The following is a 22793-nucleotide window of genomic DNA, read 5'->3' on the forward strand; positions in this document are numbered from 1 at the left end:
CAATGCAAACCCGGGCTTAATTGGAGCATACTGGGCTTAATTGGAACAGCAGCGATTTATGGTGAAAAGATAGAATAGCAAAGTCTACTCATAAAATATTTAGAAACCAATGGTTTGGTGTATAAATATGCAAAATGGACTGCAATATTATGTGAAGTTAGTATTGATCAAATTGAACAATATTTATTAATTGTCATTTACATTCTGTATAGAGGTGGTGTGTTTTGTGCTGCTGTACTCTTTAAGCCCACCTGAGAATTTTTGAATTTACAAAAATGGCATCTACAGTTAAAGTCAGAAGTTTACATACACTTAGGTTGGAGTCCTTAAAACTAGTTTTTCAATCACTCCACAAATTTCTTGTAAACAAACTATAGTTTTGGCAAGTTGGTTAGGACATCTACTTTGTGCACGACACAAGTACTTTTTCCAACAATTGTTTACAGACAGATAATTTCACTTATAATTCACTGTATCACAATTCCAGTGTGTCAGAAGTTTACATACGCTAAGTTGACTGTGCCTTTAAACAGCTTGGAAAATTCCAGAAAATTATGTCATGGCTTTAGAAGCTTCTGATAGGCTAATTTATATAATTTGAGTCAATTGGAGGTTTACCTGTGGATGTATTTCAAGGCCTACCTTCAAACTCAGTGCCTCTTTGCTTGACATCATGGGAAAATCAAAAGAAATCAGAAAAAAAAATTGTAGACCTCTACAAGTCTGGTTCATCATTGGGAGCAATTTCCAAACGCCTGAATGTACCACATTCCTCTGTACAAACAATAGTACACAAGTATAAACACCATGGGACCACACAGCCGTCATACCGCTCAGGAAGGAGACGCGTTCTGTCTCCTAGAGATGAACGTATTTTGGTGCGAAAAGTGCAAATCAATCCCAGAACAACAGCAAAGGACCTTGTGAAGATGCTGGAGGAAACCGGTTCAAAAGTATCTATACCCACAATAAAAAAGGTCCTATATCGACAACCTGAAAGTCCGCTCAGCAAGGAAGAAGCCACTACTCCAGAACCACCATAAAAAAGCCACGGTTTGCAACTGCACATGGGGACAAAGATCGTACTTTTTTGAGAAATGTCCTCTGGTCTGATGAAACAAAAATAGAACTGTTTGGCCATAATGACCATCGTTGTGTTTGGAGGAAAAAGGGGGATGCTTGCAAGCCGAAGAACACCATCTCAACCGTGAAGCATGGGGGTGGCAGCATCACGTTGTGGGGGTGCTTTGCTGCAGGAGGGACAGGTGCACTTCACAAAATAGATGGCATCCTGAGGGAGGAAAATTATATGGATATATTGAAGCAACATCTCAAGAAATCAGTCAGGAAGTTAAAGCTTGGTTGCAAATGGGTCTTCCAAATGGACAATGACCCCAAGCATACTTCCAAAGTTGTGGCAAAATGGCCTAAGGACAACAAAGTCAAGGAATTGGAGTGGCCGTCACAAAGCCCTGACCTTAATCCTATAGAAAATTTGTGGGCAGAACTGAAAAAGGGTGTGTGAGCAAGGAGGCCCACAAACCTGACTCAGTTACACCAGCTCTGTCAGGAGGAATGGGCCAGAATTCACCCAACTTATTGTGGGAAGCTTGTGGAAGGCTACCCGAAACGTTTGACCCAAGTTAAACAATTTAAAAGGCAATGCTACCAAATACTAATTGAGTGCATGTAAACTTCTGGCACACGGGCAATGTGATGAAAGAAATAAAAGCTGAAATAAATCATTCTCTCTACTATTATTCTGACATTTCACATTCTTAAAGTAAACTGGCCTAAGACAGGGAATTTTTACTTGGATTAAATGTCAGGAATTGTGAAAAACTGAGTTTAGAAGTATTTGGCTAAGGTGTATGTAAACTTCCGACTTCAACTGTATGTATAACAATGCAAGGTTCATTTAACAATAAAATAAGACTAAATGCATTAAAAGATGTAAGCTGTGAATCCCTGAAATCTATTATCTTGTTGTAGATCACCAAGTTATGATGCTACTGTGTGACTGTGACATCCAGGCACAACTGCTAGCATGAAAAACTCATATTTTCCATTGGTAAGAAATAGTAATTAAGGACCACAAAGTAAGCTATCATATGCATATATCAGCACATTAATCTCTTAATTTTACAGAAAGTATAATTACTTATCTGAGAAGGTACTAAAAATGTAAAAAAATTTTTTTTGCAGATTTGAAATTGGCCACTAGTGGGAACTTACACAGAACTGTCAATGACAATAATAGAATCAAAACTGTTATGGTTATAACAACCAGATGAATTAGTTTAATCCAAAGATGGAATTGGGTTTAATGGGTATTTGGGCTTAATAGTTATGCTTACCTTTTTGTGTTTAAGTGTGTCCTTTGTAATGGAATACACTACATGACCAAAGGTATGTGGACACCTGCTCTTCGAACATCTCATTCCAAAATCATGGGCATTAATATGGAGTTGGTCCCCCTTTGCTGCTATAAAAGCCTCCACTCTTCTGGGAAGGCTTTCTACTAGATGTTGGAACATTGCTGCGGGGACTTGCTTCCAATCAGCCACGAGCATTATTGAGGTCGGGTACTGATGTTGGGCGATTAAGCCTGCAGTCGCCATTCCAATTCATCCCAAAGGTGTTCGATGGAGTTGAGGTCAGGACTCTGTGCAGGCCAGTGAAGTTCTTCTACACCCATCTCGACAAACAATTTCTGTATGGACCTCGCTTTGTGCACGGGGGCATTGTCATGCTAAAACAGGAAAGGGCCTTTCCCGAACTGTTGCCTCAACTACCAAAAAAATGTAGTTGTATAATTAAGAACAGTAACTTGAAGGATTCAATAGGTGGAATTGTAGAGTTGTTGCCGGTCCCTTCCTTTGCGATCATCATTCTAATGAAATCCAGAAAGAACAAAACCCTGTCCTCAAACAGTTACAGTGTATGTAGTCTTCATAATCATCATCATCATCCTCCTTCATCAATGTTGGATATGTTTTTTCTTCCTTTTTCTGTGTATTTCGTTCAGAATATCATTGTATGCTGTTGCATTAATATTTCCCTTCAGTAGAATTAAGGGGCCTTGCCCGAACCATGAACAGCCCCAGATCATTATTCCTCCTCCACCAAACTTTACAGTTGACACTATGCATTCGGGCAGGTAGCATTCTCCTGGCATTCGCCAAACCCAGATTCGTACGTCGGACTGCCAGATGGTGAATCGTGATTTATGACGGAAAAGAACGTGTTTCCACGGCTCCAGAGTCCAATGGCAGTGAGCATAACACCATTCCGGCTGACGCTTGTGTGGCCTACCACTTTGCGGCTGAGCCGTTGTTGCTCCTTGACGTTTCCACTTCACAATAACAGCACTTACAATTGACCGGGGCAGTTCTAGCAGGGCAGAAATTTGACGAACTAACCTGTTGGAGAGGTGGCATCTGACGGTGCCACGTTGAATGTCACTGAGCTCTTCAGTAAGGCCATTATACAGCCAATATTTGTCTATGGAAATTGCATGGCTGTGTGCTCAATTTTATACACCTGTCAGCAATGGGTGTGGCTGAAATAGCCGAATCCACTCGTTTGAAGGGGTGTCCACATACTTTTCTATATATAGCGTATGTGCTCGACTATGCACCAGCTATGCTGTGTGTTAATAGCACCAGACTCGCTCTGGTCTGTGTGGTATGGGGTGATGATAAGGCCTGATTGTGTGGCAGTCACACTAGCCTCGGAGCGGACAGGCTCGCCGTGGAGATGACGACTGGTGGGTTTGAGGAGGGGGGGTGACTGCACTGACAGCGGGCCTCTTTAAATAAATGTTGCAGGGCATGGGGTGGGGGGAGGAGGAGGAGGGAGGGATGTGGAGGTCTGAGGCACGCAGGGGATATCCTACTGTCTGCGGCATACATGACTCACTAAACACATGCTGCGCGGACCTATCAGGGGCGAGGATATAGGTCACGTGACGCATCGTGCAGTGTGTCGCTCTGGCAGCGTGATCTCTCGGTCTTCCTCTTTCGTTCTTGCTCGCTCTGTCTCTCTTTCTTTCTCTTTCCAGCTCATCATCGGAAAAAGAGGGAATGGAGAAAGATAGAAAGAGAACTAGTCCCTCCTTGCTGCACTAAGCACACTGGCATGATGGAGGACCAAGACCTGTTCCTGGGCCTGCTGCTAACTAGTGACAAGTGATTGAGATGTATCAGCAAATGGACCCCTTTCACTTGTTTATCTCTGGTTACACTGGATCCGGAGGTGTGCTCGGCATGGGCCGGCTGGTCGCCTAGAGAGGCACAGCTCCTCTGTCATGGGGAAAGATAAGGAGCGGGGGTTTGGTTTCTCATCTGGCACGGTGGCCCACGGATCGTCTTTGAGCCCAGCGGCTAGGGTTCCTCTGGCCCTGTGGAAGGTCTGGTTTATCAGGAGGAAGGGGGTAGAGAGGGGTTACTGTTAAGCTACGGCGTGACTCTCTGGGAATGGGCCTCTTCTCTGAAGAAGAGGTTATCAGTTCACAGACAGACAGACACACAAAAACACACAGCACTTCAGGAAGAATCTCGCTGACTTCCTGTATTTTCTGTTTGTTTAACAAGCCTTTAATAGACATGGGGTGATTTGCACAAGAAGACAAGTATCTGCTAAATAATGTGTTTGCACCTACCAAGTGATTCACGGCAGCAAAACAGCCCCATTTACTTTATCAATGTGTACACATAATGTATTACACCAATACATAAATAACATTCCATTGAGTGTTATCTGAAAGCGGAGTGTCCCCACTCACATTTGAACATTAGCCAAGTGTCCTGTGATTGTGTGTTGCAGCCGTTTGCACAATGGTGTTGTCTCCAGCCCAAAGATACTGCCAAGATGCCAGAGAGCGCGTGGAAGCTGGTCTTCTACACCATGTCCTGGTCCTACAGCACCTACCTGCTCTTCTTCACCAACTACACCTTCTTCCATGACCCGCCCTCTGCATTCTCTGGTAAGACGTAGTACATGAAACAAGGTTAATAAAAAGAAGCTGTGCACTTGATGTATTGTTAGGTAGACCTAAAATAGTCAGAAGTCTGCTTTTCTACTAATAACTACAGTTAAAGCAATGACAACACAAGCAGAGGTCTGCTTGCTTCAAAGTGACCTTTTAACCTGCTCTTTTTCTACTAATAACTGCAGTTATTCAGCTATAATAACCTAAAAACAAAAGCATCTGTAACTAAAGCATTTAATCCTTCAAAGCCTGGCCCCAAAGATTCCTCGGGAAGTATTTAAGAAGAGAAGGTCTGTCCTCTTCAAGTTACTCCCCTTCTTTTACTAATAACTCCAGTTAAGCAACGATAGCAAACTGAAGAACTAATGCTAAAGGAACTGTAACCAAAGCATTGCAACCTTCAAAGCATTGTCTTATAGAACCCTCCAGATGCTTCTTTTACAAGTATTCAAATAGAAGCCACATTTGTGTTTTATATTTGCATTTTGTATCTGAACTGACCACATGGCGTGTCTCTACTCTCTAACCATTGCCCTGAACAATCCGCCTTCATTCTTTTATCTATCATTTATGGCATTCCTTCCTTCCGATTCCATCAGACTTTCAGGTGTCAGTCGGTGCTTGGGTTCGTTTCAATCTCCCTTTCCTCGATTGAGGCAATCAGTTGTTCTTTTAAAGGCCCTCCACTTTTCTAATAGCTGTCACGCACATTGAGAGTAGTCATTCAACCTGCTCAGGCTAATGTGGCTCTGCTTTTAGTTCTCCGAGAGAGCGAGGCTTTAGCTCTTGTAGAAAGAGAGAGAGGGGAAGGGGGGAGAGAGAGAGGGGAAGGGGGGAGAGAGAGAGGGGAAGGGGGAGAGAGAGAGGGGAAAGGGGGAGAGAGAGAGGGGAAGGGGGAGAGAGAGAGGGGAAGGGGGGAGAGAGATAGAGGAAGGGGGAGAGAGAGAGGGGAAAGGGGGAGAGAGAGAGGGGAAGGGGGAGAGAGAGAGGGGAAGGGGGGAGAGAGAGAGGGGAAGGGGGAGAGAGAGAGGGGAAAGGGGGAGAGAGAGAGGGGAAGGGGGAGAGAGAGAGGGGAAGGGGGGAGAGAGATAGAGGAAGGGGGAGAGAGAGATAGAGGCTCCTATTCCTGTAGCACTCTAATATCTCTTGCCTCCATGTTTTCAATGTTTAATGATGGAACGTCCGATCAATAAACATTACGGTCTGTAACCTCATCTCATGGAGTCAAAAGTTGCCCCAAACGTTCCGAGAAAAAGTTTCCGTTTACAATACCCTTAAGGCCTTAAGGGAGCGATGATGATGATGGCCCCTGGTCCTCACATGCCTGGAAAACCTGACACCCCTGCAGCTCCCACCTCAGGTATTCCTCTGGAAGTCACCTAGTATAACCAAACAGAACAGCTGCCCCCTGCAGAACCAAAAACAAATACTTCTTGTAAACTTCTACCAGTTAGACTATATGTACAGCACCAGTCAAAAGTTTGAACACACGTTCTTATTCAAGGGTTTTTCTTTATTTTTACTATTTTCTACATTGTAGAATAGTAGTGAAGACATCAAAACTATGAAATCACACATATGGAATCATGTACAGTAGTATCCAAAAAAGTGTTAAACAAATCAAAATATATTTTATATTTGTGATTCTTCAAAGTAGCCAACCTTTGCCTTGATGACAGCTTTGTACAGTCCTGGCATTCTCTCAACCAGATTCACCTGGAATGATTTTCCAACAGTCTTGAAGGAGTACCCACATATGCTGAGCACTTGTTGGCTGCATCTCAATTGGGTTGATGTCGGGTGATTGTGGAGGCCGGGTCATCTGATGCAGCATTCCATCACTCGCCTTCTAGGTCAAATAGCCCTTGCACAGCCTGGAGGTGTGTTGGGTCATTGTCCTGTTGAAAAACAAATGACAGTCCCACTAAGCACAAACCAGATGGGATGGTGTATCGCTGCAGAATGCTGTGGTAGCCATGCTGGTTAAGTGTGCAGTGTCACCAGAAAAGCACCCCCATGCCATCACACCTCCTCCTCCATGCTTCACTGTGGGAACCACACATGCCGAGATCATCTGTTCACTTACTCTGTGTCTCACAACGACACAGCAGTTGGAACCAAAAATCTCAAATTTGGACTCATCAGACCAAAGTACAGACTTCCACCGGTCTAATGTCAATTGCTCGTGTTTCTTGGCCCAAGCAAGTCTCTTCTTCTTATTGGTGTCCTTTAGTATTGGTTTCTTTGCAGCAATTAGACCACGAAGGCCTGATTTATGCAATTTCCTCTGAATAGTTGATGTTGAGGTGTGTCTGTTACTACTCTGTGAAGCATTTATTTGGGCTACAATTTCTGAAGCTGGTAACTTTAATGAACTTATCCTCTGCAGCAGAGGTAACCCTGGGTCTTCCTTTCCTGTGGCGGTCCTCATGAGAGCCAGTTTCATCATAGCGCTTAATGGTTTTTGCGACTGCACTTGAAGAAACTTTCAAAGTTCTTGACATTTCCGAATTGACCGACCTTCATGTCTTAAAGTAATGATGGCCTGTTGTTTCTCTTTACTTATTTGAGCTGTTCTTGCCATAATATGGACTTGGTCTTTTACCAAATAGGGCTATCTTCTGTATACCCTCCTACCTTGTCCCAAAAAAAATGAAGCTGGTTGAGAGAATGCCAAGTGTGTGCAAAGCTGTCATCAAAGCAAAGGGTAGCTACTTTGAAGAATCTCAGATATAAAATATATTTTGATTTGTTTAACACTTTTTTGGTTACTACATGATTCCATATGTGTTAATTCATAGTTTTGATGTCTTCACTATTATTCTACAATGTAGAAAATAGTAAGGAATTAAGAAAATCCTTGAATGAGTAGGTATGTCCAAACCTTTGACTGGTACTGTAGGTCAATAACGTTTATCTTGTTTGAATCCCTTCCATGGAGGATTTGGCTCCCTCTCTTTATTTTGTTGTTAACCAAATGGGATGTAGCAAGAGAAGGGTGTGTGTGTTCAGGTGCAAATGTGTACATGCCTGCTTCTATGATTGTGTATGTGCCTTGATGCTTGGGTGTGTGGGTGTGTGTGTGGGTGGGTGTATGTGTACATGCTTGCCAGTGTTTGTCTGTGCCAGCATGCATGTTTGTGTGTGTGTGTATATGTGTGTGAGCGAGCATGTTTTTGTCTATGCCAGTGTGCATATTCATGTCAGTGTGTGTCAGTGTGCGTGTGTGTGTGTGTATGTGTGTGTGTGTGTATCAACATGCACATGTTGGTGTGTATACAGTATGTGTGTGTTGGTTCCTATGTAGTTCCGCCAGGCCTCTCCTCTAACCCTCAGTGTCTCTCTCTCTCGCTCTCTATGTCTTCTCCCCCTTCCAGACTGGAAGAGTGGCATGACGGTGCCCACGGACATCGGCATCGCCTACCTGATCCAGGGCAGTTTCTACGGACACTCCATCTACGCCACGGTCTACATGGATGACTGGAGGAAGGATTCTACCGTCATGGTGGTGCACCACGTTGTCACTCTGGCCCTCATCACCTTCTCCTACGCTTTCAGGTAGCTAACCACACCCTGCCTGGTGGCCCCAAGTTTGGGAAACGCTGCCGTAATGTGATGCTGTGTAATCTTACTGCCTGTCATATAAAATGTATTGAATACTGGCAACATTTCCACGTAGCAATAGTTGTAAATGATAGATGAGGGTCAAGGTTTATTTTTATGTTATGTCAATTTGTGGAATCAGAACAGTGATTTGTCATAGTGTTAAAAAGGCTCGAGGTTATTTGATGTTGGAAACATGTTTTCAGTGTTATTTGATGACCGTTAGACGGTTCCTCTGTTTCAAACTGTATTTGTTTTAAAGCCGGTGTCATTGACTAAGTCTCACCCCCTGGCTGTCACATTGTATGGTCTAGCTCTCCGTACAGCTGTGTTGTTCTATTGTTTGTGTACCGACGTTGTGCTCCCCACTGCTCTCTCCTTTCAGATTCCACAGCATTGGGTTACTGGTGCTGTTCCTCCACGACATCAATGACATCCAGCTGGAGTTCACCAAGCTCAACGTCTACTTCAAGACCCGGGGAGGGGACTACTACCTCCTCCACGACATCCTGTCCAACATGGGCTCTGTTAGCTTCAGCATCACCTGGTGAGGAGAGAGAAGACACACGCAGACAAGCACACACGCATGCATGACAAAATACTACAGTTTACTATAGAATACTACAGTACTTAGTATAGAATTCTATAGTAAACTGTAGTATACTGTAGAATACTATACTACGCACTGTAGTATCCCTGGATCATGTGTAGTACTTGTAGTATATAAATTCTACAGAATTATCCGCAAAAAAAAAAAAATACTACAGTAATTTCCTCAAAAACACTACAGTCCGCAAAGGCACAACCCTTTTTAACTATAGTAAATAATACAGTATTTCATTTTCATATACCCTGCCCATTCCCCTCCACCATATTGCAATTTGTGCCACAGTATATACTACAGATTTATTTTACTACAGTATTTATACTATAAAGTTCACTAGAAATTGTACAGTATACTACAGTAAATACTACAGTAAATACAGTCTCCAAAAACACTACAGTGAATACTATAGTATTTACGGTGCATTCGGAAAGTATTCAGACCCCCTTGACTTTTTCCACATATTGTTACATTACAGCCGTATTCTAAAATGGATTAAATTAATGTTTTTCCTCATCAATCTACACACAATACCACATAATGACAAAGTGAACACAGGTTTGTAGAAATGTTAGCAAATTTATAATTTTTTAAAACAGAAATGCCTTATTTACATAAGTATTCAGACCCTTTGCTATGAGACTCGAAATTGAGCTCAAGTGCATCCTGTTTCCATTTATCATCCTTAATATGTTTCTACAACTTGATTGGAGTCAATTCAATTGATTGGACATGATTTGGAAAGGCACACACTATATAAGGTCCCACAGTTGACAGTGCATGTCAGAGCAAAAACCAAGCCATGAGTTCGAAGGATTGTCCGTAGAGCTGTGAGACAGGATTGTCTCGAGGCACAGATCTAGGGAAGGGTACCAAAACATTTCTGCCTCGTTGAAGTTCCCCAAGAACACAGTGGCCTCCATCATTCTTAAATGGAAGAAGTTTGGAACCACCAAAACTCTTCCTAGAGCTGGCCGGCCTGGCAAACCAGAGCAATCGGGGGAGAAGGGCCTTTGTCAGAGAGGTGATCAAGAACCCGATAGAGCTCCAGAGTTCCTCTGTGGAGATGCGAGAACCTTCCAGAAGGACAACCATCTCTGCAGCACCACCAATAAGGCCTTTATGGTAGTGGGGCCAGACAGAAGCCACTCCTCAGTAAAATGCACGACAGCCCGCTTGGAGTTTGCCAAAAGGCACCTAAAGACTCGTGGACCATGATAAACAAGATTTTCTTGTCTAATGAAACCAATATTGAACTCTTTGGCCTGAATGCCAAGCGTCATGTCTTGTGAAAACCTGGCACCATCCCTACAGTGAAGCGTGGTGGCAGGATCATACTGTGGGGATGTTTTTCAGCGGCAGGGACTGGGAGACTAATCAGGATCGAGGGAAAGATGAACGGAGCAAAGTACAGAGAGAATCCTTGATGAAAACCTGCTCAAGAGCACTCAGACTGGGGATAAGGTTCACCTTCAACAGGACATTGAGCCTAAGCACACAGCCACGACAACGCAGGAGTGTCTTCGGGACAAGTTTCTGAATGTCCTTGATTGGGCCAGCCAGAGCCCGGACTTGAACCTAATCTAACATCTCTGGAGAGACCTGAAAATAGCTCTGCAGCGACACTCCCCATCCAACCTGACAGAGCTTGAGAGGATCTGCAGAGAAGAATGGGAGTAACTCCCCAAATACAGATGTGCCAAGCTTGTAGCATCATACCCAAAAAGACTCAAGGCTGTAATCACTGCTAAAGGAGCTTCAACAAAGTACTGAGTAAAAGGTCTGAATACTTATTTAAATGTGATATTTCAGTATTTTATTTTTTTATACATTTCAAAAAAATCTAAACCTGTTTTTGCTTTGTCATTATGGGATATTGTGTGTAGATTGATGACGGGGGGAACTATTTAATCAATTTTAGAATAAGGCTGTAACAAAATGTGGAAAAAGTCAAGGGGTCTGAATACTTTCCGAATGCACTGTACACCATAGTAGACTATAGTATTTTTTCATGTGGGACACACACACACACACACACACACACACACACACACACACACACACACACACACACACACACACACACACACACCTGTCCTGAGAGGTCACAAGGGTGTTTGAAGCCCTGGACAATGCTAGTCGTTGTCCCCTAAAGCATCAGAGTAATACAGCTCCTCTGTGTCCCCCCTCTGTGCAGGTTTTGGTTCCGTCTCTACTGGTTCCCTCTGAAGGTTCTGTACGCCACCTGTGTGTCCAGCCTCCAGTCCGTCCCAAACATTCCCTTCTATTTCTTCTTCAACAGCCTCCTCTTGACACTCCTCTGCATGAATATCTACTGGTTTTTGGCAAGTATTGGACCTCCGTCTGCAGCAGGTCACAGGTCACACTACACTGAAGCTCATTTGTCAGATGCTTGGTTAAACAAGCACAATCTAATTCAGAGAGGGTATTCACTCACAGATCTATGTTCCCAAGAGGTGAATGGCATGACAGTTCTTTGACCATTGCCTGTTCTTCTTCGTTCCTATTAGCCTCCGTCAGGGGTTGATACAAGCATTAGAACAAAACTGTACTATGTGACATCAGACCTCTCTCCCTTCTTTAACCCCTGATCCCCCCCTTCTCTCTGCCCACAGTTCATAGTGGCGTTTGTAGCGAAGGTCCTGACGGGGCAGATGAAGGATGTGAAAGACCTGAGGGAGTACGAGGGTGAGGAGGGAGCTCAGAGGGCTGCAGCCCTGCTCAAGGCCCAGCAGCGGCTGCAGAGTGAAGATGCAGGACATCTCAACAACTCTGCTGAAGGGTGAGGAAACACAAAGTTACACACACTACTTGACCATGTTTCATTTAACCAGTGTATATGAATCACCAAAGTGTGTGTATTATAGTATACATTACCATGAATGTTTTACTGTGCTGAAGTAATGTCACAATCATGCACTATACAGAAACTTCATCTCCAGGAGATGATCATTTCATAAACATCCAGAGAGGTTTTTGTCAGGCAAACATTGAGAGAGAATGGCCCCTTGGCCTCAGATGACTCAGTAAATGAAAAGACAATTCATTGAACCCCATGTGTGTCCATAGCCGTCCCAAACCACAATGCCTAATCCCTACTGATTTACCAAAGCAAAGCACATCAAGCCAAAAATCCTCTTTACTACAGCCCGGTCCAAGCAAAAAAAACAACCTCGCTCTGGTCCCTTCGTATCTGGATTCTGCAACATATAAGGGCAAGAGGCTAGGGGCAGGAAGTACGGGGTTGTTGGACTAGTTCGACCTGTATACTTAGAAAAGGGCTTCCAAAAGGGTTTTACCTGGAACCGCAAATTGTTCTTCAAAGGGTTCTCCTATGCGGACAGCCGAAGAACCCTTTTGGAGTGTAGACAACCATTCATCACACTGTAAACCTCATGCCTAAAACAAACCCTTTCCAAACAACCCCTACGCCCTTCAGTGCGATCTGAAATAACCAGCTACAGTATGTGTGATCAATATGGCAGACTACAGTCGCAAAAAAGCGTCCGCTTTTGTAATGAACGAGCCCCATGCAAAGACGAACGTTGTTCTGGTACATCCTTGGGTGTAGCTGTCCTCTTTCTTCTTCTTGGGATTCGACTTAATATTCCTCTAAGCCCGATTGGAGGCTGAGGTGGTGGCATTCTTATTGCTATCTGGTTGTGAAGATTACCATCCACCACACCCATGTTAAATCTTATATCACACCATGCTCCAATGAGCTCTCCCCTTGAGGAAGTGCCTCTGCTATGGCGTGACACAAGTGGATCTGTTCCCAGTTCTCTTGTAACCCCAGTAACCTGTGCTCTGTCAGACCACCCAGTATGACCTCAGAGCTGCAACAAGTAGCCCTGTCTTGTGTAACAATACAGATAGACAGGATCAAAGCACTGTACTTATTGAGGTGTGATTATGCGGTTACAGCCTGACCCAGCCCTTATCTGGCGCCCTTGAACACCGGTGATATCCTTTTGGTTTTACCATGCGTATAAATAGCTGATCACCTTTCCGCTGGCTGACAGTTGGTCCTTTTTTTCTTCTCTCCTCTCCTTTCTTCTCACAGGAAGCACGTGCAGAACGGGATCACCAAGGAGAAGCATCTATAAAGGCCTCTCTAGTTCCACCTCCTGGCACGACCTAGATTGTTTCAGACTTAAGTCTAAGTGACTCTAGAGGTCTCGCAAAAAGGATTAAAAAACAATTGATAACTTTTATTTCTTTTTTTCCCCCGTCGTGTTCTATAGATTTTTTTATTTTATTATATCACTGGGAATGTTATTTCAGGTGACATTAGTCTTATATTAACATTACGTTTGAAGAAAAAAAAAAAGGTGTGAGTTTCGGGAATGTTCTCTTGTGTAGCCTACCAGAACGTTTAGAATGAGTGTTATCTATAACAAACACTCACCAGACAAGGTTGAGCTACTGATGTTTAGGCCTCTAGTCTAGACCTATACAAACTAGATAACGTGCACACGTTAGAGCACTAAAGCGTTCACACAGTAACCATGTCAAAGGTCATCTCTATTAGAGAGAGACCTGTCTTTTTAAAGAGCATTCCTCTTAAAAGCGTAGTGGCTTTTTTAGTTTCTACCTCCTCTGATTCCAGGAGTGAAGGCTAAAATACTAAAGGGAAGTATTGCATCATGTCACTACCGCGGGTGTGAGAGAGTGCATGTAATTGGCTGGCTTTGTTTTACCAACGTGTATTGATTTTCATATCATTGCACAGGTCGATAGTGAACACAGCCATTACCACAGCCTGACCTGCATTATTTGAAGAGCCACGTCAGTGTAGTATTGATGTGTCTTGCAAATGTGAATTACTCGTGTTCAGATTTTTAAGGGAAACATAAACCTTTCAACTTTTTTATTTGTTTGTTTTTTTGCCGTCGATAAATATGCATAAGAAATATTGCTTGCATTCCTGTATCGGAAATGTATTGTCACATTTTCTGTTTTTATAGCATCTGTTGTTGCACTGAAATGAAGGCATACAAGCTGATAGCTGGTTAATGACAGCTGATATACAGTACCAGTCAAAGGTTTGGACACACTTACTCATTTCAGTTTTTTTTTTTTGTAAAATCATAGTGAAGACATCAAAACTATGAAATAACAGATATGGAATCATGTAGTAACCAAAAAAGTGTTAAACATATTTTATATTTGAGATTCTTTAAAGTAGCCACCCTTTGCCTTGATGACAGTTTTGCACACTATTGGCAGTCTCTCAACCAGCTTCATGACGTAGTCAATTAACAGGTGTGCCTTGTTAAAAGTACATTTGTGGAATTTCTTTCCTTCTTAATGCATTTGAGCCATTCAGTGACAAGGTAGGGGTGATTATATAGAAGATAGCCCTATTTGGTAAAAGACTAAGTCCATATTTTGGCAAGAACAGCTGAAATAAGCAAAGAGAAACAACAGTCCATCATTACTGACATGGTCAGTCAATCTGGAAAATTTCAAGAACTTTGAAAGTTTCTTCAAATGCAGTTTTTAATAACCATTAAGCGCTATGATGAAACTGGCTATCATGAGGACCGCCACAGGAAAGGAAGACCCAGAGTTACCTCTGCTGCAGAGGATAAGTACATTAGAGTTACCAGCGTCAGAAATTGCAGCCCAAAAAAATGCTTCACAGAGTTCAAGTAACAGACACATCTCAACATCAGCTGTTCAGAGGAGACCGCTTGAATCAGGCTTTCATGGTCTAATTGCTGCAAAGAAACCATTACCAAAGGACACCAATAAGAAGAGACTTGCTTGGGCCAAGAAACACGAGCAATGGACATTAGCCTGTGCTTTTGTCTGATGAGTCTAAATTTAGATTTTTGGTTCCAACCCCTGTGTCTTTGTAAGACGCAGAATAGGTGAACGGATGATCTCTGCATGTGTGGTTCTCACTGTGAAGCATGGAGGAGGAGGTGTGATGGCATGGGTGTGCTTTTCTGGTGACACTGTCTGATTTATTTAGAATTCAAGGCACACTTAACCAGCATGGCTACCACAGCATTCTGCAGCGATACACCATCCCATCTAGTTTGTGCTTAGTGGGACTGTCATTTGTTTTTCAACAGGACACTGACCCAACACACCTCCAGGCTGTGTAAGGGCTATTTGAGCAAGAAGGAGAGTGCTGCATCAGATGACCTGGCCTCCACAATCACTTGACCTCAACCCAATTGAGATGGTTTGGGATGAGTTGGGCTGCAGACTGAAGGAAAAGCAGCCAACAAGTGCCGAGCATATGTGGGAACTCCTTCAAGACTGTTGGAAAAGCATTCCAGGTGAAGCTGGTTGAGAGAATGCCAAGAGTGTGCAAAGCTGTCATCAAAGGGCGGCAACTTTGAAGAATCTCAAATATATTTTGATTAACACTTTTTTGGTTACTACATGATTCCATGTCTTATTTCATAGTTTTTATGTCTTCTCTATTATTCTACAATGTAGAAAATAGTAAAAATAAAGAAAAACCTTTGAATGAGTAGGTGTGTCCAAACTTTTGACTGGTACTGTAGCTGAAATCGAATGATTGGGTTGAGCATCAACCTTATGATTTCGTTTAAGAAATGGATTTGACTCCTCTTGAAAACCAATATGTTGGCAGTTCACAGAAAGCAAAGAGCCCTTGTGTAAAAGAAGAGAAAAATCGAATATTAAAAAAAAACATATATGCACATATGATATTCAGGAATGCATGACACTGGAATGGTTTTTGGAATGTGCTATTAAGCAATTTTTTAAAAACACAAATGAAGAAAGAACTACATAATCGTATCCTTTATCAATGTGCAGAGCTCATCTTTAAAAAAGTGAAGTCATTCAAGCAGACACCACTACACAGTCCAAATGGTTTGGTATCCTCTTTGCATTTCAATGTGCTCCTGGTTGTGTGTGCTGTGTGCTGTGACTCTCCAGGTCTTTCTTTGCTGTGACTTAGAGGAGGGTGCTGTCCTTTACCATCAAATTCAAGCTCTTTCGTTATGATGAACAGCATGCTTGTGCTGGAATAGTCCACAGATGTGGGCAGGTAATAGTGTTCATAGTTGTGGTCTTTCAGTCCCCAGCTACCACTAGTGCCAGTGCCCAGAATAACCTAGCTTTTGATTTTACATTCAAACATTGTCATTATTATTCTACATTTTTTTTGAATTGCTGCTGTTTCTGAGAACACTGTTTTGTAATCCAGTCGTGTCCCTTTTCCTGTGTATGCGTCTGTTAATTGTTTGGTACACATGATGAGGTGCCCTGATTTCTCCCGTGGTACTGTCCACGAAGACGTGTGCACTTTTCCTCCACCTCGGCCCAGCTCTCTCCCGGTCTGTCCTCACCACCACAGACAAAAAACACCAAAAACCTGATTGGCTTTGAGGTGAATCTACTCACAGCAAATTCACTCAAAAAGATAAATAATAGGTTATAGAGTAGCAGTCAGTCATTTTAAGTTTAATTTTGAGGCAGATTTCACTGTTCTTTTTGACCAGCATTGAATTACAAAAGTCCATCCACAGTTCAGGATGAAACCTTCCACCTTTGTGGAAGAAGTATTATTCTATGCATTTCCTTTGATAGTTTAATGCTTTAAGAATGTGCCAAAAATATTGATCTTTATCACCGAGAAGTGTTCTGATGAGAGGCCTGGTTGAGACCTGAGTGGCTCGAGGAGAAAGAGGGAGGTTGTAGTGAATATGAAGGGCTGACACCCCACAGGTGTTTCTTACAAATTGCACTGTCATTTATTTTGTTTATTAGGGGGGAAAAATTCAGGGAGAATTATCATTTGTAAGAAATCTGGGCACTTAGTTTCAATCTGACCACTTGGGAATGACAGGTACTTACTCTTTTGTAATACATTTTTGAAATAATTCCATTCAACCAGTGTTATTGTATCATGTTTTCCCTTAAAATAAAACATGTAAATTAAAAAAAGAAACCTGCGTCTGACTTACTTCAACAAATTAATTTACTCTGTCATTTTCATTGCAAGAATCAAGTTTACGAGGACCAGGTAAAACAGTCGAGACAGAAAGGTAAATGTAGGTGTTGGACAAAAAGAGAGTCTTGAGAGTTCAAGTCAGTGCACAGTTCAGCAGTCTGCTTCAATAAATAAAAATGTAAATCTATGTAGCACAGTTTTTTACCTTGTGTTGATAGGTGAATCTCACCAGTCCATTTGCTCTCACTGACTGCGGGAGCGACATGGGATTCTTACATGTGATACTACATGCCAACTACAGCACACAAGCGTTGTCTCGTCACTTAACTCAAGATCAAAGACCGTAAGGGATATAGACGAAGACAAGGGACAACACATTGACATTACCAGACTCCCTCAAAGGTCCAATTTGATCTACCAACATCCTGCCTTAAGACTTTAGTTGATGAGAGCAAGGGGGGATTTCAACGTGCTGTGTCTGCACATCGATGTGGAGCTCACCGTGTTGCAATAGACATGTCCAGATAGAATCGTGTTGGGAGACTGTGACCTTATTGCAACACTGCATACATCTCTGATTGACATATTTGTGGGAGGGGAGGGTCTAATGTTGTCACATTTTAAAAGGGCATTTGTAATCAAAACTAAGTCACATAGTAACACTAGTAAATTAGTCTACAAAGGGGTGAAACCGAAAAAATGAATTATTTCCATTCTATAACCATACTTACTCTAGTGATGGCAATGGGTAGTATGGGGGACAATTTATCAATCTAAATGCATGTTCTTATTCATACATACAGTGCCTTCAGAAAGTATTCACACCCCTAGACTTTTTCCACATTGTTGCGTTACAGCCTGAATAAAACCTTTAATAAATTGAGATTTTGTGTCACTGGCCTACACACAATACCCCATAATGTCAAAGTGGAATTATGTTTTTAGATATTTTTACAAATTAATTACACATGAAAAGCTGAAATGTCTTGAGTCAGTAAGTATTCAACCCCTTTGTTATGGCAAGCCTAAATAAGTTCAGGAGTAAAAATGTGCTTATTAACAAGTCACATAAGTTGCATGGATTCACTCTGTGTGCAATAATAGTGGTTAACATGTAAGGTCCCTCAGTCGAGCAGTGAATTTCAACCACAAAGCCCAGGGAGGCTTTCCAAGGCCTCGCAAAGGGCAAAAAAATAAAAAAGCAGACATTGCCTTTGAGCATGGTGTAATTATTATTACACTTTGCATGGTGTATCAATACACCCAGTCACGACAAAGATAAAAGCGTCCTTCCTAACTCAGTTAAAAACAGTTAGAGTTTAATGGCTGTGATAGGAGAAAACTGAGCATTGCTCAACAACATTGTAGTTACACCACAATACTAACCTAAATGACAGAGTGAAAAAAAAGGAAGCCTGTACAGAATAGAAAATATTCCAAAACATGCATCCTGTTTGCAACAAGGCACTAAAGTAATACTGCAAAACAATGTGAGAAAGAAATTAACTTTGTCTTGGATACAAAGCGCTATGTTTGGGGCAAATCCAACACATCACTGAGTACCACTCTTCATATTTTCAAGCATGGTGGTGGCTGCATCATGTTATGGTATGCTTGTCATCCGCAATGACTAGGGAGTTTTTTAGGATAAAAATAAACAGAATAAAGCTAGGCACAGACAAAATCCTAGAGGAAAACCTGGTTCAGTCTGCTTTCCAACAGACACTGGGAGTCTCAAGGCCAAATATACACTGGAGTTGCTTATCAAGACGACATTGAATGTTCCTGAGTTGCCTAGTTACAGTTTTGACTTAAGTCGTCTTGAAAATCTATGGCAAGATTTGAAAATCGCTGTCTAGTAATGATCAACGATCATCTTGACAGAGCTGGAAGAATTTTATAAAGAATAATGTGCAAATATTGTACAATCCAGGTGTGTAAAAAATTCACAGCTGTATTCGCTGTCAAAGGTGATTCTAACATCTATTGACTCAGGGTTGTGCAAAAATTGCTACAAAATGTAAAAACATTTTTTCACTTTGTCATTATTGAGTATTGTGTGTAGATCGGTGAGAAAAAAACAATTTAATCCATTTTGAATTCAGGCTGTAACACAACAAACTCTGGAACAAGTCAAGGTGTATGAATACTTTCTGAAGGCACTATTTAATTAGTTAATTGGGGTTAAAGAAAATAATAAATCCTATAGAAAAATAAATCTAGTCAGGGTGACCAAATATATCAACCATCCATCCAAACAATATTACAAAGTCTCACTGCTACTCCTGCACACTCATGCTACTCCATAGCTGCCCAAGAAGACGACCCATTGTAGTTTGGCAAAATTCACACTATAGGGCACTGAGGAGTGAGCTGTGGGTATAGAAATGTCCAATCCCACATCAACCCCTAGTACCTACTCCTTATGGAGAGGACTGGATAGGTGTAAACAAACTGCTGAAAATGTCACCTAGCCTATCTGAGCACAAGGTAACCCTATTACCATATTTCTTACACCTATCAAATTCTCTCAGATCATAGGGGAAAATAGGGGTTAGGGACTAGGAGTTGATGTGGGATTGGGCGTACGAGGAAATGTTTGACATCTGATTTCACGGGGACAGGAAGACCAGAGTGCATTCTGACTTGACAGCCATTGAAGGAACTGACTAGATGGCTAAACTTGGCAGAGAGAAATGATTCAACACGTTTCATTTCCAAAGAGGAACAAAGGACATAGATAGGGTGGTAAAAAAAAAAAGAAAAAAAAAGATGAGCAGCTTGGTCCGCCCCCGTTTTGTTACTGGCTAGAGCTCGTTGTCGGTGTGAGGAGTCTGAATGAGGAAGAGGAGTGGCTTAATGCTGCTTGGTCTTGGGCGTTGTGATTCTGCGCACCACACTGTAGAGAACCACAAAGTGCTGAAGAGAGAGAAAAAAAGTGAGAAAGACATTACCCAGCTAGCACATAATGTTCTGAGAACCATATATTTCTTAGAGCTTGGTGAGAGCGTAGTTGTCCTATGGTTATTTTGCATTCAACCTTTCCACAACCTTCTGGGAATGGTGCAGGATACCCAGCTAGCACATAACGTTAACCACAGAACCATATGTTTCTTAGGTGGGAATTTCAATACTTCAGCATAAGTTTGATACAGGTTTCCTCATGGTTCTATTTAAAGTAATGTTCTGAAATTGTTCAGAGAACGTTAAAAAACAACATTCTTCTGTGGGAATGTCAGTACTTACTATAAAACATAACGTTGAAAGAACGTTCTAAGAATGTTATTTCAGAACATACATTCCATTCTCAGTGTCAACAAAACTCTCTATCCTCTATCTTGTTAAGTGTGGTCCTGTGTGTTTGCCGTGCCCACAAATTGGCCACACCTGATCTTACTGAGTGCTGTTTTCCTTTGAAGTGTGTTTGTTTAAATAGACAAAAATGAACAGCTAGCTCCATCTCGGTGGCGCAATGGTCTAATTCCATGGACAGAGAACAGAAGATCATAGGTTCAAATCTCCTTGACGCCGTGCCACAAAAATAAATGTGTTTGCATGACTAATCCCTAAGCAAATACATTTCCATATGTCTTATCTGTGCTTGGAGTTCAACAGTTAAACCAAAATAAGCTTGCAGTGTTATTAAAAGTCTTATTAAAACAATTACTCAGAACATTATTTAATTACCTATCATTTCCATTTTCAGGGAACCATAGTAAAACATTCTCAAAACCTCCCTGCAACCTAAAAAGTAATGTCCCCAGAACAGCCAAATGTTACCGGTCAGGAAACTTAATGCTTCGTTCCTAGAACCAATGGGAAACCAAAATGTATGTTTCCATAACTTCCATGGAACCAAATGTGCTAGCTGGGTATTGTTAACCCCTTAAATAACCAGGTAAGGCGAACTGAGAAGAAAGCATTCATCTGATTTACAGCAATGACCGGGGTAGGAGTTGCAGGGTTAGACTAGGTCAACAGACTACTGACCATACATCAAAATAACATGAGTAGCCATCAGAATGCGGATGTTGTATTGATACATACCTGGATGGACAGATATATCACTCCGAGGTAAGCTGCAATGCAGAATGCCAGAAGCAGGTCAAAGATGGCTGGTTTCACCCTGTTAGGAAAGTGGATATATAAAATGACAAGAGTGTTAAAGGGAGGGAAAAAAACTGACACAAAAGCAAGCTGAAGAGGTTTGAAATTAAAATCAATAGGCTTTTGCTCTATTGCACTAAAGCTCAGCACTCTGAGGGTTAAATACAGCAGGCAGCCATAACGTCTACCTGTAAGCATTCATGGTCTGTTTGAGCTGATCGTAGAAGACAAACTCTGGGTCTCTGGGGGGGGAGAGAAAAAAGATTGCATTTGTCACTGTAACGTCATCCATTTCTAAACCATACAGGTCATTTGTTAAATGAACAACAGTAAATAGAAATAGTGTAAAAATCACATCCATCCCAGACTATTTGATTCTTACAATTGATCTTCTACAATAAAAGGAGTGATTCTGTCACAGTTTTTGACCACTATGAGCACTCTTAGTAGTTCTGTGAATCCTCCAAGGTAAACACGGCAGAACCAGTAGCTGTGGCCAGTCAAGAGGACCATTGACACCCTGTATTAGCCGTAACGCAGAGGTCAGTGACTGGTCACCTCTTGTCAGCCTTGACGTAGTGCCTACGGACGTCCTTCAGGTACCGTCCCAGGTGGTACTCCAGGGTGCTGACCACACTGCTGTCCTTGTCCACCAGCTGGGCAGCCCGCGGCTGGGCTGTCAGCCAGTCCACCACCGACGACAGCTGCTCCTCCTGCATCTGCTGGCAACACACACAGACACACAAATACACATATTCATAATCAGTGGCGTATAGTACACACCTTGACACGTACTTGTCTTGTTAAGTACACACACACACACACACACATCTTGACCCCGACTAACTGTCCATGCTATAACAGCTACATACTAAAACTAGCCTAAGGGGACCACTGGTTGCCCACTGCTCAAAGTCCTGGTGTGTATAGCAGCCTTTCAAAAAGGCTTGGTTAAGATCATGTCAGAGACAGCCTCACAGGGAGAGTAGGGTCAAGCCACGTTCAATCACTCACCATTTGTTCAGTGAAAATCTGTAGGTCACCTGGGGCACCCTGGACACACGAGAGAGAGAGAGGTCAAACCTGATGTGCAGGACAAAGAGCAACCCATACTGAACAAAAATATAAACGCAACATGTAAAGTGTTGGTCCCATGTTTCATGAGCTGAAATAAAAGATCCCAGAAATGTTTCATACGCACAAAAAGCTTGTTTCTCTCAAATTTCGAGCACAAATTTGTTTACATCCCTGTTAGTGAGCATTTCTCCCTCTCCAAGATAATCCACCTGACAGGTGTGGCATATCAAGAAGCTGATTAAACAGCATGATCATTACACAGGTGCACATTGTGCTGGGGACAATAAAAGGCCACTTTAAAATGTTCAGTTTTGTCACAACACAATGCCACAGATGTCTCAAGTTGAGGGAGTGTGCAATTGTCATGCTGACTGCAGGAATGTCCACCAGAGCTGTTGCCAGAGAATTTAAGGTTAATTTCTCTACCATAAGATGCCGCTGACGTC

At 42.2% G+C, this 22793-nt stretch overlaps 2 protein-coding genes across 7 annotated transcripts in view; one reads left to right on the plus strand and one right to left on the minus strand.

The window, feature by feature from the left end:
- Nucleotides 1–17160, plus strand: part of LOC129810903 (ceramide synthase 1-like) — a 44378-nt gene extending 27218 nt beyond the window's left edge. The window contains exons 1-7 of one of the 2 annotated variants that reach the window (XM_055861886.1): nucleotides 3914–4411; nucleotides 4828–4987; nucleotides 8371–8551; nucleotides 8982–9143; nucleotides 11398–11545; nucleotides 11837–12003; nucleotides 13285–17160. In XM_055861886.1, the coding sequence (XP_055717861.1) occupies nucleotides 4310–4411; nucleotides 4828–4987; nucleotides 8371–8551; nucleotides 8982–9143; nucleotides 11398–11545; nucleotides 11837–12003; nucleotides 13285–13327 (963 nt within the window). In that variant the 5' untranslated portion in view covers nucleotides 3914–4309 and the 3' untranslated portion in view covers nucleotides 13328–17160. Of the gene's footprint in view, nucleotides 1–3913; nucleotides 4412–4827; nucleotides 4988–8370; nucleotides 8552–8981; nucleotides 9144–11397; nucleotides 11546–11836; nucleotides 12004–13284 lie in introns of those variants that run through there. The other variant, XM_055861885.1, reaches the window with a different exon arrangement.
- Nucleotides 17161–17172: 12 nt separating this feature from the next.
- Nucleotides 17173–22793, minus strand: part of LOC129810901 (BOS complex subunit ncln-like) — a 22614-nt gene continuing 16993 nt past the window's right edge. For 3 of the 5 annotated variants that reach the window (XM_055861882.1, XM_055861883.1, XM_055861880.1), the window contains exons 11-15: nucleotides 22285–22323; nucleotides 21829–21992; nucleotides 21459–21512; nucleotides 21211–21289; nucleotides 17173–20082 (exon numbers count right to left, since the gene is read on the minus strand). In XM_055861882.1, coding sequence (XP_055717857.1) covers nucleotides 20020–20082; nucleotides 21211–21289; nucleotides 21459–21512; nucleotides 21829–21992; nucleotides 22285–22323 — 399 coding nt within the window. In that variant the 3' untranslated portion in view covers nucleotides 17173–20019. The remainder of the gene's footprint in view (nucleotides 20083–21210; nucleotides 21290–21458; nucleotides 21513–21828; nucleotides 21993–22284; nucleotides 22324–22793) is intronic. The other 2 variants (XM_055861884.1, XM_055861881.1) reach the window with 1 other exon arrangement.

The sequence above is a fragment of the Salvelinus fontinalis genome, chromosome 14 (genome assembly GCF_029448725.1).
Source record: "Salvelinus fontinalis isolate EN_2023a chromosome 14, ASM2944872v1, whole genome shotgun sequence".
In the NCBI taxonomy this organism is placed as follows: Eukaryota; Metazoa; Chordata; class Actinopteri; order Salmoniformes; family Salmonidae; genus Salvelinus; species Salvelinus fontinalis.